The sequence below is a fragment of the Diabrotica undecimpunctata genome, chromosome 3 (assembly GCF_040954645.1).
Source record: "Diabrotica undecimpunctata isolate CICGRU chromosome 3, icDiaUnde3, whole genome shotgun sequence".
Lineage (NCBI taxonomy): Eukaryota > Metazoa > Arthropoda > Insecta > Coleoptera > Chrysomelidae > Diabrotica > Diabrotica undecimpunctata.
The window spans coordinates 113,031,272-113,050,559 of NC_092805.1; the positions used below are offsets into that span (position 1 = coordinate 113,031,272).

The 19,288-nt window shown below is 33.0% G+C and overlaps 2 protein-coding genes and 1 long non-coding RNA gene across 3 annotated transcripts in view; 1 reads left to right on the top strand and 2 right to left on the bottom strand.

The window, feature by feature from the left end:
• The window catches only part of LOC140437238 (ATP-dependent RNA helicase me31b-like), a 33,616-nt gene extending 31,341 nt beyond the window's left edge, over positions 1-2,275 (bottom strand). The window contains exons 1-2 of the mRNA XM_072526640.1: positions 2,085-2,275; positions 1,649-1,816 (exon numbers count right to left, since the gene is read on the bottom strand). Coding sequence (XP_072382741.1) covers positions 1,649-1,704 — 56 coding nt within the window. The 5' untranslated portion in view covers positions 1,705-1,816; positions 2,085-2,275. The remainder of the gene's footprint in view (positions 1-1,648; positions 1,817-2,084) is intronic.
• An 890-nt stretch (positions 2,276-3,165) lies between these two features.
• On the top strand, positions 3,166-4,160 carry LOC140436064 (uncharacterized). The gene is made up of 2 exons (XR_011950249.1): positions 3,166-3,360; positions 3,916-4,160. It is a non-coding gene; the product is annotated as an uncharacterized lncRNA (long non-coding RNA).
• A 4,198-nt stretch (positions 4,161-8,358) lies between these two features.
• Positions 8,359-12,677, bottom strand: LOC140437239 (KIF-binding protein-like). The gene is made up of 2 exons (XM_072526641.1): positions 12,253-12,677; positions 8,359-10,058 (listed from the first exon to the last, which is right to left on the bottom strand). Exons 1-2 carry the CDS (start codon positions 12,461-12,463, stop codon positions 8,482-8,484), a joined length of 1,788 nt encoding a protein of 595 aa, XP_072382742.1. The 5' UTR covers positions 12,464-12,677; the 3' UTR covers positions 8,359-8,481.
• Between the last annotated feature and the right edge of the window lie 6,611 nt (positions 12,678-19,288).

The following is a 19,288-nucleotide window of genomic DNA, read 5'->3' on the forward strand; positions in this document are numbered from 1 at the left end:
TGCCAGTACTAGATTTTTCCCTTTCTTTTCCGTTTATGGTTGAAAAGATATATTATGATGAATTTTGAGAAACCCAGTTTTTAATACTACATTTATTTTGTACATAAACTGAAAAAATATAATTAAAAAGTTAATTATTAATAATTGTCAATTTCTCATGTATTTAACAATGTCAAATATATGTCATATGTTTAACCTGAAAATTGGTAGGTCCAAAACTGTCAGATGAAGGCGGTAGGTGTGGGGTCAGTCACGCACGGAGCGAATAAAACAGCAAGTAAAAGATCCACAAATTTGTGAACCCATATTACCAATTAACAAAGGTTAGATTATTAACTTGAAAGAGTTTAAATATCTGGGAACAGTAATCACAGATGACAACCACATACAAAAAGAGATCTCAGCAAGGATAGCTGAGAGGAATAGAGCATTATACTCCCTATCATCATTATTAAGATCTGAGCTGCTAACAAGAAAATAAATAAGTTGCTGATATTTGAAAGGGTTTTCAGAATATTTGGAGAGTGGAGAAGGCACCGCAATACTGAATTGGTCTGTAAGGTATATAAAAGCTAACTGGACAAGATGGTCAGGTCATGCGGAAAGATCAGAAGAAGACATAGTGCTAAAGACAGTGTTTTTTGAGAAACCAGACAGTAGATCAGTAGGCTGTCCCAGATATGGAAGGATGATGTTAAAGCCGATTTATCTAGGATTAGGGTATAACAATGGGAAATAGAAGCACAAGATCATAGAAGATGGAGGGCTATAGTGGATCCTGCACTGACTCACCCTGAGGAATATTATTTATGTTGCAGTATGCAGCTGATAACTAAAATTTCAATACTACATAAGATTCCTTATTAGATAGGTGCCTACTGGTAAAATATTGACAAAGTGTGCTTATTACATGTTGTTTTGTCATTATCAGATATTATGAGTATTATTGGTACTTAGGTACATTTATTCTTGATGCAATTTTTAAATGAACTGTTGATTTATCTACAGAAAAAAAAATCCAAAAAGGCAATTTTTCACTTAAGCTAGCAACTTTGTTGTGTAATGTATTATATATTTTTTAGGCCATGCTATAATATATATTTACTACTCTATGCTAAATTTCTTTCACAGGTTTCATTTTCCCTAAATAACAACTACTGCTACTCCTTTAATTACTCCATCAAAAATTTTATATTAAAAAAAATAAACTCTCCTCCACAATTAAAAAATTTCAATAGAATTAGATATTTATGTTATCAAGAAATTAAAAGCAGAGTAAAATGTTTTTTGATGCTAATCTAAATTAAAGGTAAAGGCAAATAGTTAGGCAGGTATTCTGATACCTGATATTAAAAAAAGTGCAATTAGTAGTCACAAAAAATTTCAAAAAAATGTTATTGGTATGGACTGCCACAGGTTTAAAATTGATTTTAAATTCTCACTCGGTATTTTATAAGTTGATATATGATGCACAAGGACTAAAATAGATGTACAATAATTTATTAGCACATATAGTTAAAAAATCACAAAGATACAAACTAAGGAATACAATTTTAAAGTCAAATTTTCTTTGTTAGGCTATACACAGGCTAATATTTACCTAGAAAACTTTTAACAAGCAATAAAAATGAACAATCAGAATACTTACACTGTGTTGGGTAGTCCCATAAGGTGATTATTGTTTGATTTTATGGTTTCTGTCATATTTACTGTCCAATATAAAAAGTCTGGGTTTATAAAACCCAAAATTACACTACAATATGTAGGATAAGCCTAATATTTGTTCAATCCCAATACACAGATGGACTTGACTGATCTAAAACATCCAATAACAAGATTATTAGTTTTGTTTATTTGGCATCAAAATATATTAATTTTAAAGAGATAAAACAAAACAACGAAATTGAAATATAACTGCAACAGTATCAAAATAACATTATTATACTTTAATAAATTATTATATTCTAAAAATTGTAAAAGATGTTAAAAATTATTAAAGATCCAAGTACTTAAAATTAAACAAGATGGCTTCCTAATGCCCCCTATCTCATTCTGTGAGCAATACTACGTTATTTTAATATTACCTGATTGTTAAACAAAATTATGTCATTGAATTCTTATTATCTTGGTACATTTCTCATCCAAATACCTTTTAGAACTTATTTTAATGTTTTAATAACACGAATTTCAGATAGGAAAGCTTTTTCTCTGCTTTTTCATTTACATTAATGAAACTAAAATGTCTAAAACCTCTGATAGCAGCATCTGGCGGAAGGTAGGAGGGGAACTCGAATTTCAAGCTTGGCAGTGCTGTCGTTTATTCTGCAGCCAAAAGTACGTGATTTTTAAGAAAAATAATGAAACAAATCAGAAGAAATTCTCGTAATCTAATTCATAAAAATATAAATATATTTTAATATATACAATAATAAAATGTCATAATTTAAATAAGATATGAATATAATGACATTTTGCTTTCAAACAAATTAAAAAATAAGTTGCAAAAGGTGTAACGTAAACGGCAAACGGTTAGAATTGTAATTCTCCAGTATTTAGAGTGCACCATTTTTATACAGTTATATTATCTTTATTTTAACTGTATAATTTAGTATAGTAAATATGGTATATTATCGTAATATAAAGTATAAGTATATTATAAATATAGTATTGGTATATATACTATTATACTATTATCGTTCCTAAAATTTTACGAAAGTGTTTTTTTTATTGAATTGTTCAACAATCATTTTTTTCTATACATATTATTCGTTGTATTTTTTATTTTATTGAGCCATTAAGTAAATTAATAATAAAAAACATCAAAGATTTTTATATTAGTGATGATGCCACTTCTGTATTTGCCGACGTTTAAATAATTAAAATTACCAAAAATTTTCATCATTTTTTGTACAGATTATTGCAATAAATTACAGACTTTTTAACACTCATAAAAATCCGTGGATCTAGTGATAAATCACTAGAAGTGGCAGCACTGTTGGTTATTGAGATGGAACCACAGATGGAAATAAATTTTATCAGTCGTACCAACACAGTAAAATTGAACATAATTTGTGGTCTTCATGAAGTCACAGAATTATTTCTTGCTCTGTGACAATAAATTGCTACCACAGAATACTAATCACTTAGTATTCTGTGTTACTACTAATCAGTTATTATTAAGGAGGCCTGTTAGGAACAGAGTATATACCCCAGTATACACCCCAACAGAGTATGTAGAAAGGCCCAGTGATATGGAAGGGAGTCCAGTGATATGTCTTACATATCTCTGGGAAGGCCCAACGTGTATGGCCTCCATAAGAGGAGCGGCTATCGAGAGCTCTCCGTGCTGGTTGGCTACAGGTTGGTATCTTTACTTAAAACCGCGCGCAATTCAAACGTTTGTTGCAAGTGAAGGCTTTTTCAAAAACAAAAATATTAAGTTATAAGCCATCGGGATTAGTATATTCTAAAAATTACTAAGTTATTATTTACAATGTGTCCACGGAGACTGTGCTAAGAAACTCAATTATTTTATTTTAAGCGAAAGTTATTCTTCATTAACTTTTACCTGTTTTAAGACAAGGAAAAAATTCATAGTTGTTTTTAACAGGGACAAATTCATAGGGAGTTACAGAAAAGTTGACTATAAAATGAAGCAGGTTTTGAAAAACTTGAATTTTATTTCATTTTATGGAATTTTAAAACAATTTTTGTTGTAAAAATTATTTATGGTAGTACTTTTACAATATTTGTGATCGTTATCCACATTTGAGCTAATGTACGGACGTGTATTTAACACATCCGAAATTAACTGTTTTTCATCCATATTTAGCTTTTTGACAAAAGTTTTTTTAAGTTTTTGTTTCATCTTTGTAGAGAAAAACTGCAATTGCTTCTAAATTTTCTTGTTTGTAGGTTCAGATCTAACAGTATTGGGTAGCGACAGCGACACATTATTAGCTTCAACATTTAATATTAAAGAAGCCTTTTTTAAATAGCTGCAACATTCTTGTAAATTTGAAGATTCAACCTTTGATTTGGTTGAAGATTTGCAACCTTTACATTTGAAGATTCTCTTACTTATTCAGATATATTTGTTAGCAAAGTAAAAACTTTTTTCTGCATAGATTCAACTTCAATATTACAATTTTCATACTGTCGGTGGTTTATTATTATGTAATCCTACGTAGTGTATATGTTTATATATTGTGTTATTTAAAAAGTAATCTACACACGAACATTGGTAAACGTGCACACATATACTGCAGTATTTGCACTGTAATTCACAACAAGAAATGTCGTTTACTTTTGTAACAGTATAAGTGGTATTATCATCACCAAATGTTGATAAAAGCGTTTCATTTTCATTCTGATTTACCTCAAAAGATACCTAATGTTTTTGCTTGACGATGTTTTGAAACAATTGCAGAAATGCGTTTAGTATGCTTACCTTTAGTTTTTTTATGATTCTATCAACAACTTTATCTCGAATATATTTTAAAACCGCATGTAAGCCTTTATCTAATCGTTTTACAGTTGTACCTTGCAATTAAAAGTATTTTATTGTCTTGTGCATAGACTCTAGGTACATATTGGTATTAATTCCACATTCTCGCCTATAGCAGACTGCCCAAAGTTTGGAATTAGTACTATACTTATTCTTAAAATATTTTGCAAACTCTACGTAGTTGTTAATTAAACTGCTTTGAAATTTTTCTGTCTCTGGAATATATTGCAAATATTTCAAAGTTTTATACACCCACTTTTTTTTGTCACTGCTGGATATTTTTGATAAATTTTGTTGCCACGCACGGTCAATGTGCCATGCACAATATAATTGATAACCAGGTTTGCCCATTACTTGCTGCCAAGCGTTGTAGAATACCCCCGTAATGTCAGACATAAAAGTTTTAGGAGTAATTGTATGTCCTAGAGCATCCTTAAGTTTTTCAAAAAAAAAAGCTTATGTATAAATGTATCCTGTCGGTTTGTGAACATACATGCACATGGAAACCCCTCGCCAAATTCGTCCACAACCATTAATGTTGTAAGTTCAAAGTTATAACCATTTAAACCATGTGTTGAATCGATGGCAATTATGTTTTCACCAAACTTCTCTAACATATATGTCTGTGATTTATTCATAATTATTAAACAGAAATCATTCTGCTCAAGATTATGTTCAATACCCTGCTTTTTATAAAATATGACCGCATTTTCCTCAAAACTTCGTTGTTCTTGCACCCACATGTCTATTGCAATTTATAATTTTTGCAAAGAAAATGGTATCATTATGCTGTCAATACCTCTTGAGAGGCCAAATTAAACAAGGAAAGAGAGTCTTTCCTTGTTTAAGAAATCAAATTTAGTTGGGTTATGTTATTATTTGTCCCAACTGCCACATGAAATCTTATTTATATTGAAGTTTTTTAACAATTGTTTCACATTTTAGACTGTTATCGTTAATATTTAATTAAAATTTTCTCGTCTAAGACACATTCTGAAAACTATTTTATAGCTACTGTTAATAAGTGTCGGAAAATTTAAATTTGGCGCATTCGCATTTCCGGATATGTCCGCCATCAGAGGCCACTTTTTTGGTCGCCTTTTCATAACGATTAGATTCCCTCTTTTGTCTTTTTGCTCGATGATACCTCCACATACCTCGCATCGTCTGCAACCACTAGACGTTAGCTTTTTCTCATCATTGAAGCGAGCATATGACGTTGAATGTGATTCGTTTTTAAAATCTCAACCCTATGAGAAAATTGAAATGTGCCATATAAGCACTTTATTCTCAAAGGCGTATACTAGAGTTGCAAGCATAGACAAAGCTGCAAACAGTTTTGAGAAGACCGGAATTTTTTCATTCAACCGAAATACATTTAATGAAGAAGACTTTTACAGTTCAAACGATAATCAAACTCAACAAAATAATAGCCAAGAAGGTCTTTCACAAACTATTCAAGAAGATTTACTGGAACCCCAACCAGGCTCTTCCAAAGAAAACCAGATATGTGAAAATACCGAAAATGTTTCATTCAGCGATATCTTGCCTTTACCGAAAGAAAAACAAATGATATCTGTTCCGAAGAAGGGTGTAAGAAAAAAACAAAGATCCGAAATATTAACCTCAACGCCTTTGAAATTAGAACTCGAACAAAAGGAGCTTAAAAGGAAACAAAAAATGGAAAAAGAAATTGAAAAACAAAATTTTTTAAAAAAGAAAAATAAAACTGCAAAGAGAAAAGTACTACAATCTTCAAGCGAAGAGGAAGATTCGACATCATATAAAGATGATGAATCTGATGACAATGACGATATTAATACCGACGATTGTAATGAAGGAGAATCTTGTTTAATTTGTGGTGAGTTCGGGAAAAGCGAACTTTGGTTCCGTTGCATTATATGTGGTGGATGGGTGCATAAATTATGCAGCGGCTCGGACACACCGGACAACTATAAATGTGATTTTTGTTAATAGGTAATACTGTTCGCCATTACCCTTCTCATGTTTATTATTACCCGACATTTCGGGTAACAGCGAACATTTCGTGAAAATTTTTAATTGAGTTTTTTTATTATTAAAATTTTTATTTTTGATTATTCAATAACAAAAATTAATAGCTGCATTACTGTTAGTCACTGTGTAGTGGTTTCCAAATGTTCAACATTTTTATATTTCAAATAAACAATTATTTTCCTTAAGTGTTCGTAATTACCCGTCGTTCCCCTATTATTATATTTACAATATTTTGAGAAATAAAGATCAAAAATTGTATTACTTGTAATATGGCAATGGCGGGTAATTTCGCCCAACTTGGGCGGTATTATACATTTTTAAATCAGGATAAAGAATGCCGAAGACATGAGTGAATTCGCAAAGACAACTTGGAGCAGAACATCTTCAGGAAGCTATAAATGCAGTTAGACACGGAAAGGGAAAAGTGCAATAGAGTTCGGTAATATAGTATATTTATTTTTTAATCAGGTATTCGTTCGTGTAGTTACCATTGAAAAAGTTTAAAAGGGCTCCGAAATAAGTGGTATTGTTTCATATATATACCAAATATTTTCACGGGTGAAGATTTTTTACCTTCCACCCTTTCTAATATTCCCTCTGTCGAACTACAACTTCCTGAAGTTGATATTACTCCCTATACCTCAGAAACAAATCGAGTGCCTTCAAAAGATGTAGATGAACCTGATGTCATTCCAACTACATCAAAAGCCAACGAAGCTCAGGCAGATGTCACTCCATCATCAAAATCGGATGTTACGAATCTAAATGAGACAAGGAGATATATCTATTTGAAGAAATGTCACCGTTGTACGTAGTGACTGAAAATAAATTAAAAGAGGGGTAGAAAATTAGGTATTTCAAAGATTTTGACGGCAACTCCAGAAAAAGAAAACTGGAGGAGAAAATTACAGAAGAAAGAAAAACAAAAACTTCCATTAACTGTAAAAAACGTCAGTAAGAAAGTAAAACTTGTCACGAGGAAAGTTAAATTTGACGATAGTTCGTCAAGCCCTTTATCCCTCTATGAAATGGAAATTTGCAACGATCATAATTCGGATGATCCCAACAGCGCCATAGAAGTTTGTGAAAACAAACGTAATACTCCGCAAAATAAAATAAATGAACACTTTTAGGCTTAAATAATTAGAAGTAGATAACATGACCGTATTTTGACAGTTGACATTCTGTTTCAAGACCTACAGTTTTTGTTTAATTCAATAAATTGCTAAGTGGGCGTCAATACCTGCACTTCCCCTACCTACCCAGAACTTTTTTGTAAATGATGATTTTAATTATTAAACGATTCTCGCGTTTTCACTATTACAGCGATATGCGCTCTTTGATAGGTTTTCATTTTCGTTATTCGCATGGGTGTGGGGACCCACATTAACTTCACTAACTTTTGTTCCAACCGAGCTTGCAGCATTTTTAAATTTCTATTTCAAAGTTTTGACTCTTCTTGTAATAAAGTCATTGACTGTTTTATTTTCAAATGTTGATGTTATAGTTGCGGTTTTCTTTCGTTCTTCACCAGTTTACGTATTTAACCACAACTAGCTTTGTCTTTGATATATTTATCGTTGTATTTATGTCCAGTCCATTATTGAGTATTGGGCCTATAGTCTTCTTTGAAAGAAAATTATGTCGATCTCGATACTATAATAATCTAATGAAAATACTTCGATTAGCCACGGCTATCAGAAATTTAAACATCACCAGCTGTGACAGTTTGGTCCCATAACGACTGAAACAGTTGGACGTTCAGGCCCAGAAGCAATGTCTCCATGAAAGGTTTAAAAATTCTGAAAAATGTCGGAAAAATATTTAAAAAAAACTTTCAATAAACAACTGTATTTATTAATAATTACTGAAAAAACTCTTATACACGAAATAGAATATTTTCTTATTATGACTAGGATCCAGTAAACAAGACAGTTTTTAACTTGAAAGATAGAAGCTTAGGAATTTTTCAATTTGAGTATTTTTACGGGCAACAAGGTAACCATCTCCTTGCAAATACCATGTTCCATGGCAATGAGTTCTTTACTTTTTTTATGTTTTTCACAATAATCATAAATATATTTATAGCAATCTAAGCTTAATTCGGTGTTTTTTAACTGCACTTCTTTGTCAAGAGATACATATCTTCCGTATAAAGCAGCTTTATGAAAGTAGGCTTGAAGGAATGGCCTTTCAACATCATCCGGAATTTTTTCTGGTAATACTTCTGTGACTTTATCTTTAAAGGAATTTATAAAGTTTGTATAATGAGTAATACCATTATCGACTAAGTGGTTTATTTTTGCGAGACTATGTGGAGTAGGTCGGGATTTTGTATCTCTTAATTTATCATATTTTATATCTAAAATATCGGCATAAGTTCTAGCTAATTCAAACCAAACTTGCCTACAATATTGTAGATAATATTGAGAATTTACATTCGCAATGACGTTTTCAAGAAGTTTTATCCTCCGTTTGTGCAATTTAGCTTGATTCTCTGAATCATCTTCAAAGAATATTAGATTATAATATAACTGTGTTTGATCTAATACTATTTCTATGAAATCCGATGCTAAAGTTTCTAAAGTGTAATATTCTTGAGCTTTGTTGGCCCACATTTGAGAATGTAAAAATACTTTCTTTGCGTCAGGTAGAACTAATATGAATTGATCCGTTATTTCTTGTTCATAACTTGATATATTAAGATCACTAAAGATTAAATTTTTTAAATCATATTTTGACAGATTTCCTTCGAAATTAATATTCAGATCTGAAAAATTTGTTGAGAGAGAACAGTGTTCAGTAATGTCATCAGTATGATTCAAAAGTCGTTCTTTCGATTTTGAAAGTAGAATTATTCCATATTTTAACCAACATCTTGCAACATCAGCACTCCTATGATTGTAAGTCTCTAACTGGGCATTGTAAGCTTCAGTTTCTTCTTTATTAAAATCCAACTGTTTCTTATGTTCATCAAGAATAAACAAACTTGCTGCTAGATGATGCCGTGCTTGTTTAAAACAATTTTTTTCCATAAAAAATTGGGATAATGTTGCTGCATTCAATGCCCAATCGATAGGATCATAGACACCCATTTCTAATTGTTTTTTTAATGTTAAATGACAATACACTGAACTTCTTAAAGCATCTTGCATTGCGCCAAATATCTGAGCTAAATAATATAATGTGAGTGTGTGTATTGTTTCCAAATTTTGTAAACCAATTTTCACATTATGTGATTCATTATTTAATTGAAATAAATCACTAATATCAATTGGATTCGCACCTTTTCTTTTAAAGTCTGCATATAAATTTTCAGCTATATCCAAATATAATTTCGAACTTTTTGGTTCATTAACTGACAGCATTATTCCGAACTGGTTATACATATTGAGTGCTATTAATATAAAATCTGGTTCCATTTGAAATTTTTCTATTATTTCTTTGCATTTTTCAAGATTACTTTTACCCATAGAAACTTCTCCTGTATCAAGTGATATCATACCCAGGTACAAATAAACAGTACCTAGCATGGCTAAAAGTAAAAGAAAAACAAAATTAATATGTTTGGACACTTTCATTACTAAATTATGTGTTCTTTATATCATTCTACAATAAACAACAAGAAAGCAAACAAGAATTATTCATTTCTTAGTAAGGTATCAGTTTTTAAAAAGTTTTGTAATTAATCCTGATAGACATAAAACATTCAAACAAGTATATATCAATTTTTAAAGTTCAATTTGGTCATAGTCACCTTAAATATTATACACGAAAAATAAAAAGTCATATCAACAAAGTAGCTTCACTGAGCTTTTTTCAGTCAATTCTAACTGTTAGCCTAACTGTTAAGGGACTTTTGAAGAACAAGAAAAACATTGTATCCAAACTAGGCAGAACCATAAGCTGGGACTTTGTGTCTACAGGAAACCTATAGAGACAAATATGTATGCAGGCCAAAGATAAGTTCACTGTGCCTAATTGTAGAGGGAGCACATCAAAAGTATAACAGTGCAATAATTACACAGACTTGACAGTGCTATTGACAGGTAGAACAACACAACACAGCATTGAACCATCAAGAGCAGCGACAATGCGGTGACATCAGTCACAAACCATCAGAAACAATATTTAACTTCACAAAGACCCCCGATTTAAAAATACTAAAAGACCCAGTTCATTGTGAGAGATTTCCATCGCCACATCCCTCTTGAGAGTGAGGGACCTCTATAGTAAGACAGATAATAATCATCAAGTGTTGGAGCAGTGAGCAGAAACATATAATTTGACATTCTTACATGACCCAAAATTGTCCTGTTCCTTTACCAAGTAAATCTGAAGACAAAGCTATAACTTCATAAACTCCCAACATCCAGAACTGCAGCATAAAAAAAGTTTATGAACCAATCCTATACAAATTTGGTACATCCCTATAAGGATATAGGTGTATACAACAATAAGAACAATAAAAATTTCTTTCCATCGAACATTCAACTTCCAAAGGGCCAAATAAAAAAAATTCGTATAGTACATAGACATGGCCATCAATCATTTGAGGCATACCCAGGAGAACTATGACACCTTTGTGGAGACTGGACATTCTGGTCACATATGAAAAACTGTATAAAGAAAAAACAAAAAAAAGGCACTAATAGAAATATTCAGTAAGGCAAGACTAACAAAATAGATGGAAGGGCAAAATTGATATGACACTCAGTAGGTAGATGGTATGGAAATTCATCAAGAAGCTCAGTTGCGACCCTAATTGAACTAGGCAACCCCATAAAGTAACACCAGACCAAGTTGCTCAACAGCTCCTTCTAAATGGAGGTCCAGTTCAATACCTCAGAAATTAAACATAATTACAAACCCCCAATTTGAAAAAAATTGCCTAGAGACACGGTTTACAAGTAAATCCAGATAGGCCCAAAAACTATACATCAATCTTTAATGTAGATAAGAATCTTATACCACCTGGGTTTAGACCAGTTATATTATGCACAGCCAAATTCTCAACCTCACAGAACACATAGAAGAAGGAATAGAAAATAAACAAATAGCAGGTCTCAAACTGGTTGACCTGCACTCTGTTCACAATAAAGTGAATCACAGAAGGCTGTTGACAAAACTGTATGATCTGCTCACTCGGACACCCCATAGTAAATATTGTTGATGCTGAATATGAGCTTATAAAGAAGACAAGATAATGGTCTGGCTTGGGGGTGGAATCATGGCAGCAGTCAAGATGCAAGTAAGCTTCTTCTATCTCCTGACACCAACAAATAGGAGATTCTAAATTTAATGGGATGTCTCACTTGCGAACACACAAATATACTAAACTGCCTGTGGTCATGCTAGATAGTTCCCTGAATAGCTTCCCTGGTCTGGTTCAGATCCACTCCAAAAAGTGATGTCATCCTAAACAAAATATGTAGACTAGCATCAGGATGTATGAAGCTAACTCTAATAGAAAAAAAGCTCACAAATTCATGGAATGGACCTCATGAACAGGCTTGATGAAAGCCATTAAAAAAGGCAACATTAATAATTGACCTAGCACAAAAAAAAATTAATAAAAACAAATGCATAACTGCCTAAGCTAACCTTCCCCAAATATCATTCAAAGCTTAGACAAGGAAGGATTCAAAGTGTGAATTAAAAAGTCGTGAAGTATTGATTGTCACATAACCCTTAATTAAAACTAGGTATCATACATGTTTATACATTACCATTTAACTTTTTTCGACAAGATTCTTCCATTCCCTGGCCCCTTAACAAACTTTCAATTTGTGCTTTCATACCAATCAAAATTTGCCTAGCGGAATATTTTGATAAAAATGGTTCAGTTTCAGGATCTAATTTACTATCTTCTTCCAGTAGTTTAATAACTTTACCATATTTTTCTTGCAGTTGAACAAATGTTTCCTTTGTTACAGTCATTATATACAATGTATTCCACGCTTGGAATATGTACAGTAGGTAATAATATTAAAGTTAAATTTCTTCACAGCTTTTGTTAAACTTTTCTTATTCTGTTTATGAGCCGTAGAATGCCTAATTAATTCTAAATTGTGAGACCAAAGAGGACATTATAATCAATGCAAATATGTGGTTAAGTATACTCATTCATGAATGAGTGCAAAAACAAAAATATATCAAATCGAGTACATCCGAATCGTTGGTTCGTAAAATGACAGCAGCAGCGTTGTCGATTGTATTCTACGTGTCCTGTGGTAGTTTATTCATATGACCTTTCATCAAAAAATTGTGTCAGCCATTTTTTTCGAACAGACATTTTGTAAACAAACACCTTAGGTTAGTAAAGATGTTTCAAAACGTCGTGGACCTCGTAAGTACGCATGCCCGAAAAAATAAATGGACCCTAAAAACATTTACCATTTTAATTTCATAGGAAATTAGGTGACAGGGGTAGGATTTGCACGTGGTAATGATGTCGAGTATTTCCAATAAACATGACATATTATGTTTCTCTAATCGTATCATTACCTTCCATTTTAGTCATCGCATTTTTATTTTATCTCACATTGAAAGATGTAATAAAAATTTACGACTTCTCGTCTTAGCTGCCGATAAGAATTGCTGTGTAAAAATGTAAAATATTTACATTGCACTAATTTGTCTTATACATAAACCTTTTAAGAACTGAAAAAAATCTAAAGGACAAATAAATAAATAAATCAAGGTATGATAAAAAAAATAGGATTTTGGTTTTAAGTTCAGCAAAATATGTTTATACAAGACGAAAACCTCGAATTCCTTGGGAAAAATATTCCCATGCGATTTTTTGCATAATCACTTTCATAAAATACCGCAGAATAATGTTCAAGAGGTCGCTCATACAAAAAGTGGTCCTAATTTATTAAACAGTTTTGTATAAATCCAATTTTTGGTTGTGATAAGGGCCTCAAACAACTAAAAACAATGTTTTTAAATTAAATAAGCCCAAACTAAAGTATCAGAAACTGATAGAACAAGGATTGGTGAATTCAAAAATAATTGTATGTTTTTGAGCTTTCAATCATCATTTTTCGTTTTTTTTTCAGTTGTAAATTGTTTATAAGTTGAAAACGATCAACGTAAGAGAAAAATTACAATTAACCTTTTTTATTCAAAATGATCCAAAAAATGATAGAATATTAAAAACGATTGTTCACAAAAAAAATATTATAGCTATTTCACTAACGCAAAAACTAGTTCGTTTCTGTCTCGCTATGATCATCCACTAAAAAGAACTGCATATTTTTAGCAATTCCTACCTGATATCATTGTTTCGTTCGTAGATCGACGTCACTAAATGATTACGTCAGGTCCACGACATGAATTATCTCTAACAAAGAATATAGACGCTTATAGCTATAAGCGTCTATATTCTTTGTTAGTAATATCAAAAATATAGACGCTTAACCTAACCTAAGCGTCTATATTCTTTGATAATATGGTGGCCTGTTTTGCGGGAAACAAAGTAATCGCTTTACTAACACTTTAGTTAAATCCTATTCTGATGAGGATCAGCTAACTGCCTTCTCTTCTTCTGTCTTCTTGCCAGCCTGCCTTTCGGCGCCGACGTTCACCCGCTTCAGCAACACAGTCCACCCATGTGTGGCAGGCAGTTAAGTGTCAATTCGCCACAGGGCTCCCCTCCAGTGAGGAACCTGCTGGTTTCGAACGGCTCTGTTGACCTGTGTTGCTCAGCAGGCGTTTGGCATATGCATGTTCTTCCTGCACTTGTTGGGCCGCTAGAATGTATGCTGGTTTGAGTCGATCGATGGAAACTCGTTGAGTAACATTTTGGACATCTACTGTGATAAACTTGCCACTACGGTGAAAACGTTCAATACACCCGCTTGACTGTGGTAGGCAGTGGTCTTAATATGATGTACTCCTAGCATTGTATTGAGCTGGCGAAACAACTGGCTCTCAAATTGTCTACCTCTGTCTGTAGTTATGGTCGCTGGCTCACCAAACCAGGATATCCATTCCCCAAGAAGTTTCTAGGCGACTACTTCGGTTGTAATCTCTGGAATAGTTATGGCCTCTGGCCATCTCGTGAAACGATCGATGATTGTAAACAGGTATCGAAAGCTCTGACTTGTTGGAAGTGCGCCCACGATGTCGATATGTATGTGTGCGAATCGATCATCAGGCATTCCTAGAGGTTTCACAGGTGTAACAGTGTGACGTCCAATTTTGGCACGATGAAATTGGATGCACTCTCGTGACCATTGCTTGACTTAACGATTCATGTTGTGCCACGTGCCCTGAGCGGGACTGCGTGTTTAACTTCAGGGAAACATATATCTGGAATACAGCTGGCACATAAACTTGTACACGATCATCTTGGACTGAACAAAAACTGGGTCGCTAGCTGTCTGGTAGTACTATGCGTTGAAGTTGTAAGGAGCTGGCAGGATCGTTCAGGGTTTGTTGGAGACCCTCTTCTGCTGTCTGAGCTTCGGAGAGCCCGTCATAGTCAATGGTAATGGGTGCTCTGACAGCGTCTACTTCAGGTCGAGAGAGAGAGAGAGACAATCGAAAACGACATTTTCTGCACCCTGAATATGTCGAATATCGGTCAAGAATAATTGGCCAATAAATTCAGTTGACGTATCTGTTGTGGAGACTGTCTTTCATGTCGTTGTTGGAAGGCAAACGTGATTCAGTTTGCCTTCCAATCAGGTATAAATCGTAAACGTCATGCCCTCGAGAAAATGGCGGAAGTGATGTATGCCACTGAATATGTCAAGTAGCTCACGGTAATCAGTGCTGTAGTTTCATTCCGTCCCAGAAAGTTTTCGAGAAAAGAAGGCGATAGGCTGTAGGTGTTCACCTACGAGCTGTTGCAAAACACCGCCGATTCAAACAAACACCGTTCAATTGAGCATTCCGTGCTTCAAAAACCAATTCAGTCAAAGTGGCCAGGAGTTCTTTGACTTTGGTGAAAGCTGCTGCCGCCGTTGGTGTCAATGTGAATTCGTGCTGTTTCTTATTTTGCTGAGATAGTAGCTCTGTTAGTGGCATTAGCTCTTTCGCAGCGTTTGATAACCAACGTATGTAGAAATTGAGCATGTCCATAAAACGTCGTAGCTGTCGATAGGTCGTAGATTGTGGAAACTTGCGAATCGCACTAACTTTAGCCGGTAATGAAAGAACGTCAGTTGGGGAGACTGTGGCACCCAGGAAGTTCACTGTCCGTTTTATGAATTTTGATTTATCCTTGTTGATTTTGTTTGCGCACCAAATCTTCGATGGTAGTAACACTGCTCGCCAGATGATAACTTGATGCTCTTGATCATTCGAAGCTGTTGCTCTTCTTCAGATACAGTTAATCTTTTGGATAAAGCTTTAACTTGGTCACTCAATGCAGCCACTGCTTTGTCTAAGGTGGGGCTTTCGGTAACAGCCATGACTGGAAACTAGAACACCAGATAAACTTATCGGCTTTCTTAGCAAGTTCGAACCGAAGGTGGCAGGCGGTCCAATCAAATATTCTTAAGAACTTGTATACTGATGCTATCCATGGCCAGAGCTTGCATCTGATGAAGCAGTTGAGTAGGTTTTAAGTCACCCAGAGTGAGTTCCTAACCTGTGGATATTTTCATCTGGGCTGATGCCATATTTGTCGAGAAGCCGAACTTTTAATTGTTCATAGGCATTGTCGTTAGTTGGGTTTCTCACTTTGTCTGCTACTTCTAATAATATATCACTGTGTGATCTGTGTGCTAGCTACTGTGTGATCAAACTTACAGCTATCCGAGGTGATCTTTGCTTGTCGAAATTGAGCTTCTAGTCGGAGAAACCATATCTCTGGCTCAGCACCCCAGAATTCTGGTGCTTTGATGCCTACTCTTACAATTTTATATTTGATGTATGTATCACAATTTTAATTTTCTTGAATTAAATATCTCATTGTTTAAATTATATTTTGCAATTAAATTACGTTATTTTTAAACTTTGCCTGGGTTATCATACGTAACCATAAATGTGTCGGACTGTCTAATCTTCCATTTCATCGTTGCCAGTTATATCTACGCAACTATTTACAACGTCCTAGCTATTTAGAAAATCCATTACCTTTAAGTGTGATTGTTTATTTGTTTTTATATGTATTTTACTTTTAAGAGTTTTCCTTGTCCTGTATAGAAAAGATAGACATTTTCCTTTTAATTTGTTTCAATCTTTGTCCATTTTTTCACTTTGTATAATTAAATTTCTTTATTCTTTCTTACTTCAGTATCTTCCGTTCCTAATAAGTAGACTTAGGCAAATATGCAAATAAAAAAGTATGAAATATGCGCATAAATATGCAGTATTTTATGCAAAAATATGCAGTGTTTTATGCAAAATATGCATATTTATCTAGAAAATATGCATGTAATAAAAAATATTTACAATATTTTTTTATTTACAAAATACTTAAATATTATAAATACATAACATATACAATTATTTTAACATATAAATATTATTTTGAATTGTGGTAACAATAGATTATTAAATGATGTTCAAAATTTTCTAATAAAAACTTATAGCTTCTATCTGAATACATATATTTGTAAATAGAAAAACTTCTTTCGACATCAACTGATGTAACTGGGGCATTTTTCAAATTTACTCTAATAGATGGTTCTAAATTAAGTGGTTCGGAAAATGCCCCAGCTAGTACTTGAACTACTTCAGAAAGAACCTGGTAACCACTATGTTTTTCCATGGTTACTTTAAATTTTTGAAAAATTTCCTTTCCTATAGTACCTTTAACGTTTTGACACAAAGACTCAAATTTTTTTATTAAAACTACTCTCTAACAATGATAATTTTGAGGATTCTAATTGAGTTATAGTTTTCTGGACAAAACTATAATTTGATTTTATGAATGACAGTTGCTGTTAGAGGATGTTATTTTGAAAGGCTTGCTTAGCTTCCAATAAAGATTGGCAACTATCATCCGTAAAATGGTTAATTATTTTTTTTTTAATCAACAAAATGATCAGCATAGAAATTAGCTTGCTTCCAACCATATTCCCCAACGTGTTAAAATGGGTTGCGGTGGCAGCGGAACAGCAGGAAGCATATCTCTGTAACATTGTATTCTTACAGGTGATTTCAGGAACACCTTTTTGACGCTCGCTATTAAACTGTTAACTAGTGGAAATTATTTTCTTACTTCCTCCGCAACTCTGTTTATTCCATGCGCTAAACAAGTGACATGTATTAAGTTTGGATAAAATATTTTTAAATTTTGTCCTGCTTTCACCACATATGGTGGGGCATCAGATAAAATAAGGAATAATTTATCATTAGGCACAGCAGCAGGAAGAAAAAAGTTTGCTAATGCTTCTTGTAGAAACCGTGATATTGTTAAAGCGTTGGTTTTTTCCACTTGCTTACAGGAAATTAAAACGATTTTGGAAAGGTTTCATCGCTAAGTACACTAATCAAAATGTGCACAATGTATCTTCCTGACGAGTCAGTGGTCTCGTCCACACATATGTAAAAGTAATTATTACCTATTTCGGCTTTTATGTTGTGGATAACTGAGGAGTATAACAACTTGACATTATTTCTCTTTAGAGTTCGTTCACTGGGAATGTTTTGTTTGCAATAATTTTTTAAAAAAGAACTAAAGTTTTCATTAGATAATTTTGAAAGCGGTATATTAGAAGATACTAATACACGACACAAGTCTTTGTTAAAAATTTCTTGTTTGGTTTGTTTTTTGGAACTTGACTGAAAGCACTTGGACACTGAAGGTTGATATTTTTCACCGGATGTGGTTTTTACTTTTTTAGTTAAATGTTTCGCGGTTCTGACATGCTGATGTATTTGAAATTTTTTTTCAGATAAAATCTAAAAAAGAATATAAATATTCTATAGTTGTACCCATTTTTAAAATCTAAGATTGTAGAAATAAACTAAAAATGAACCGTTTTTGCATAACAATTAAAATATTTAAATGAAATCAAATAAAAATCGGTGTAGTAATCTGGAAAATGTCAAGAAATGTATGTACAAGAAAGAAGAACCCCCAAATATTTACAAGAGGCTCTTGGTCTTTTCTGTTTACATTTAAAGAAAAAATACTGTGAGCATAAATTAAAAGCACCTAATTAAGTCCAATATATATTGTTACGAACATGCTTTCGGCATGGCCCATGTAACGGTTGCATCTCGAAAACGCTTCGAGAACTTTCGCGATGTATCGAGTGCGAGAGAGAACAACCGGTCACGTAGGCGAATTAGAGGTGGGACTACTTTGGATTATTCTAGAATAATACTTTTGGTATATATATGTAACGATGTTATGAGTTAGTTTTAGTTGTTAAGATGTTAACGACCTTTCAGTAGACTATTGAATGATTTGAATTTTAAATAGGTATCCTATTTTTTATCGCAAGGAGTTTAAAAATGCTTGAAAAAAGAAAAAATACATCGATTTATTGCGAACTAGCGTTGTGTCGGTACTTTTCTTAAACATAATCTCCAATTTTAAAATCTTTGTTTGTACCACCGTGTAAATTTTTAAAATAAAATAAAAAATAATACGTATGTACTTACAGTTTTGCCACAACATGAGCAATAAACTTTATCCATATCCATAGATAGCTCTTTGTAAGGTTTTATCCAAGTTGAAACATTGCTTATTTTCGGCATTTTCAAAGCTCAATAATTATTCACAATAAAAAATATACATTGTTTACGCCTCCAATTTTACAACAAAAGTGAAACCAAGTGAAACTGACCGTCAAA

Bases quoted from the DNA above. Each gene is read 5' to 3' on its own strand.
- LOC140437239 (XM_072526641.1), bottom strand. From the start codon at position 12,463: ATGACTGTAACAAAGGAAACATTTGTTCAACTGCAAGAAAAATATGGT. The intron at 10,059-12,252 runs GTAATGTATAAA...TTTTACTTTTAG, and splicing joins TTGTCGAAAAAAGTTAAATG to CCATGCTAGGTACTGTTTAT.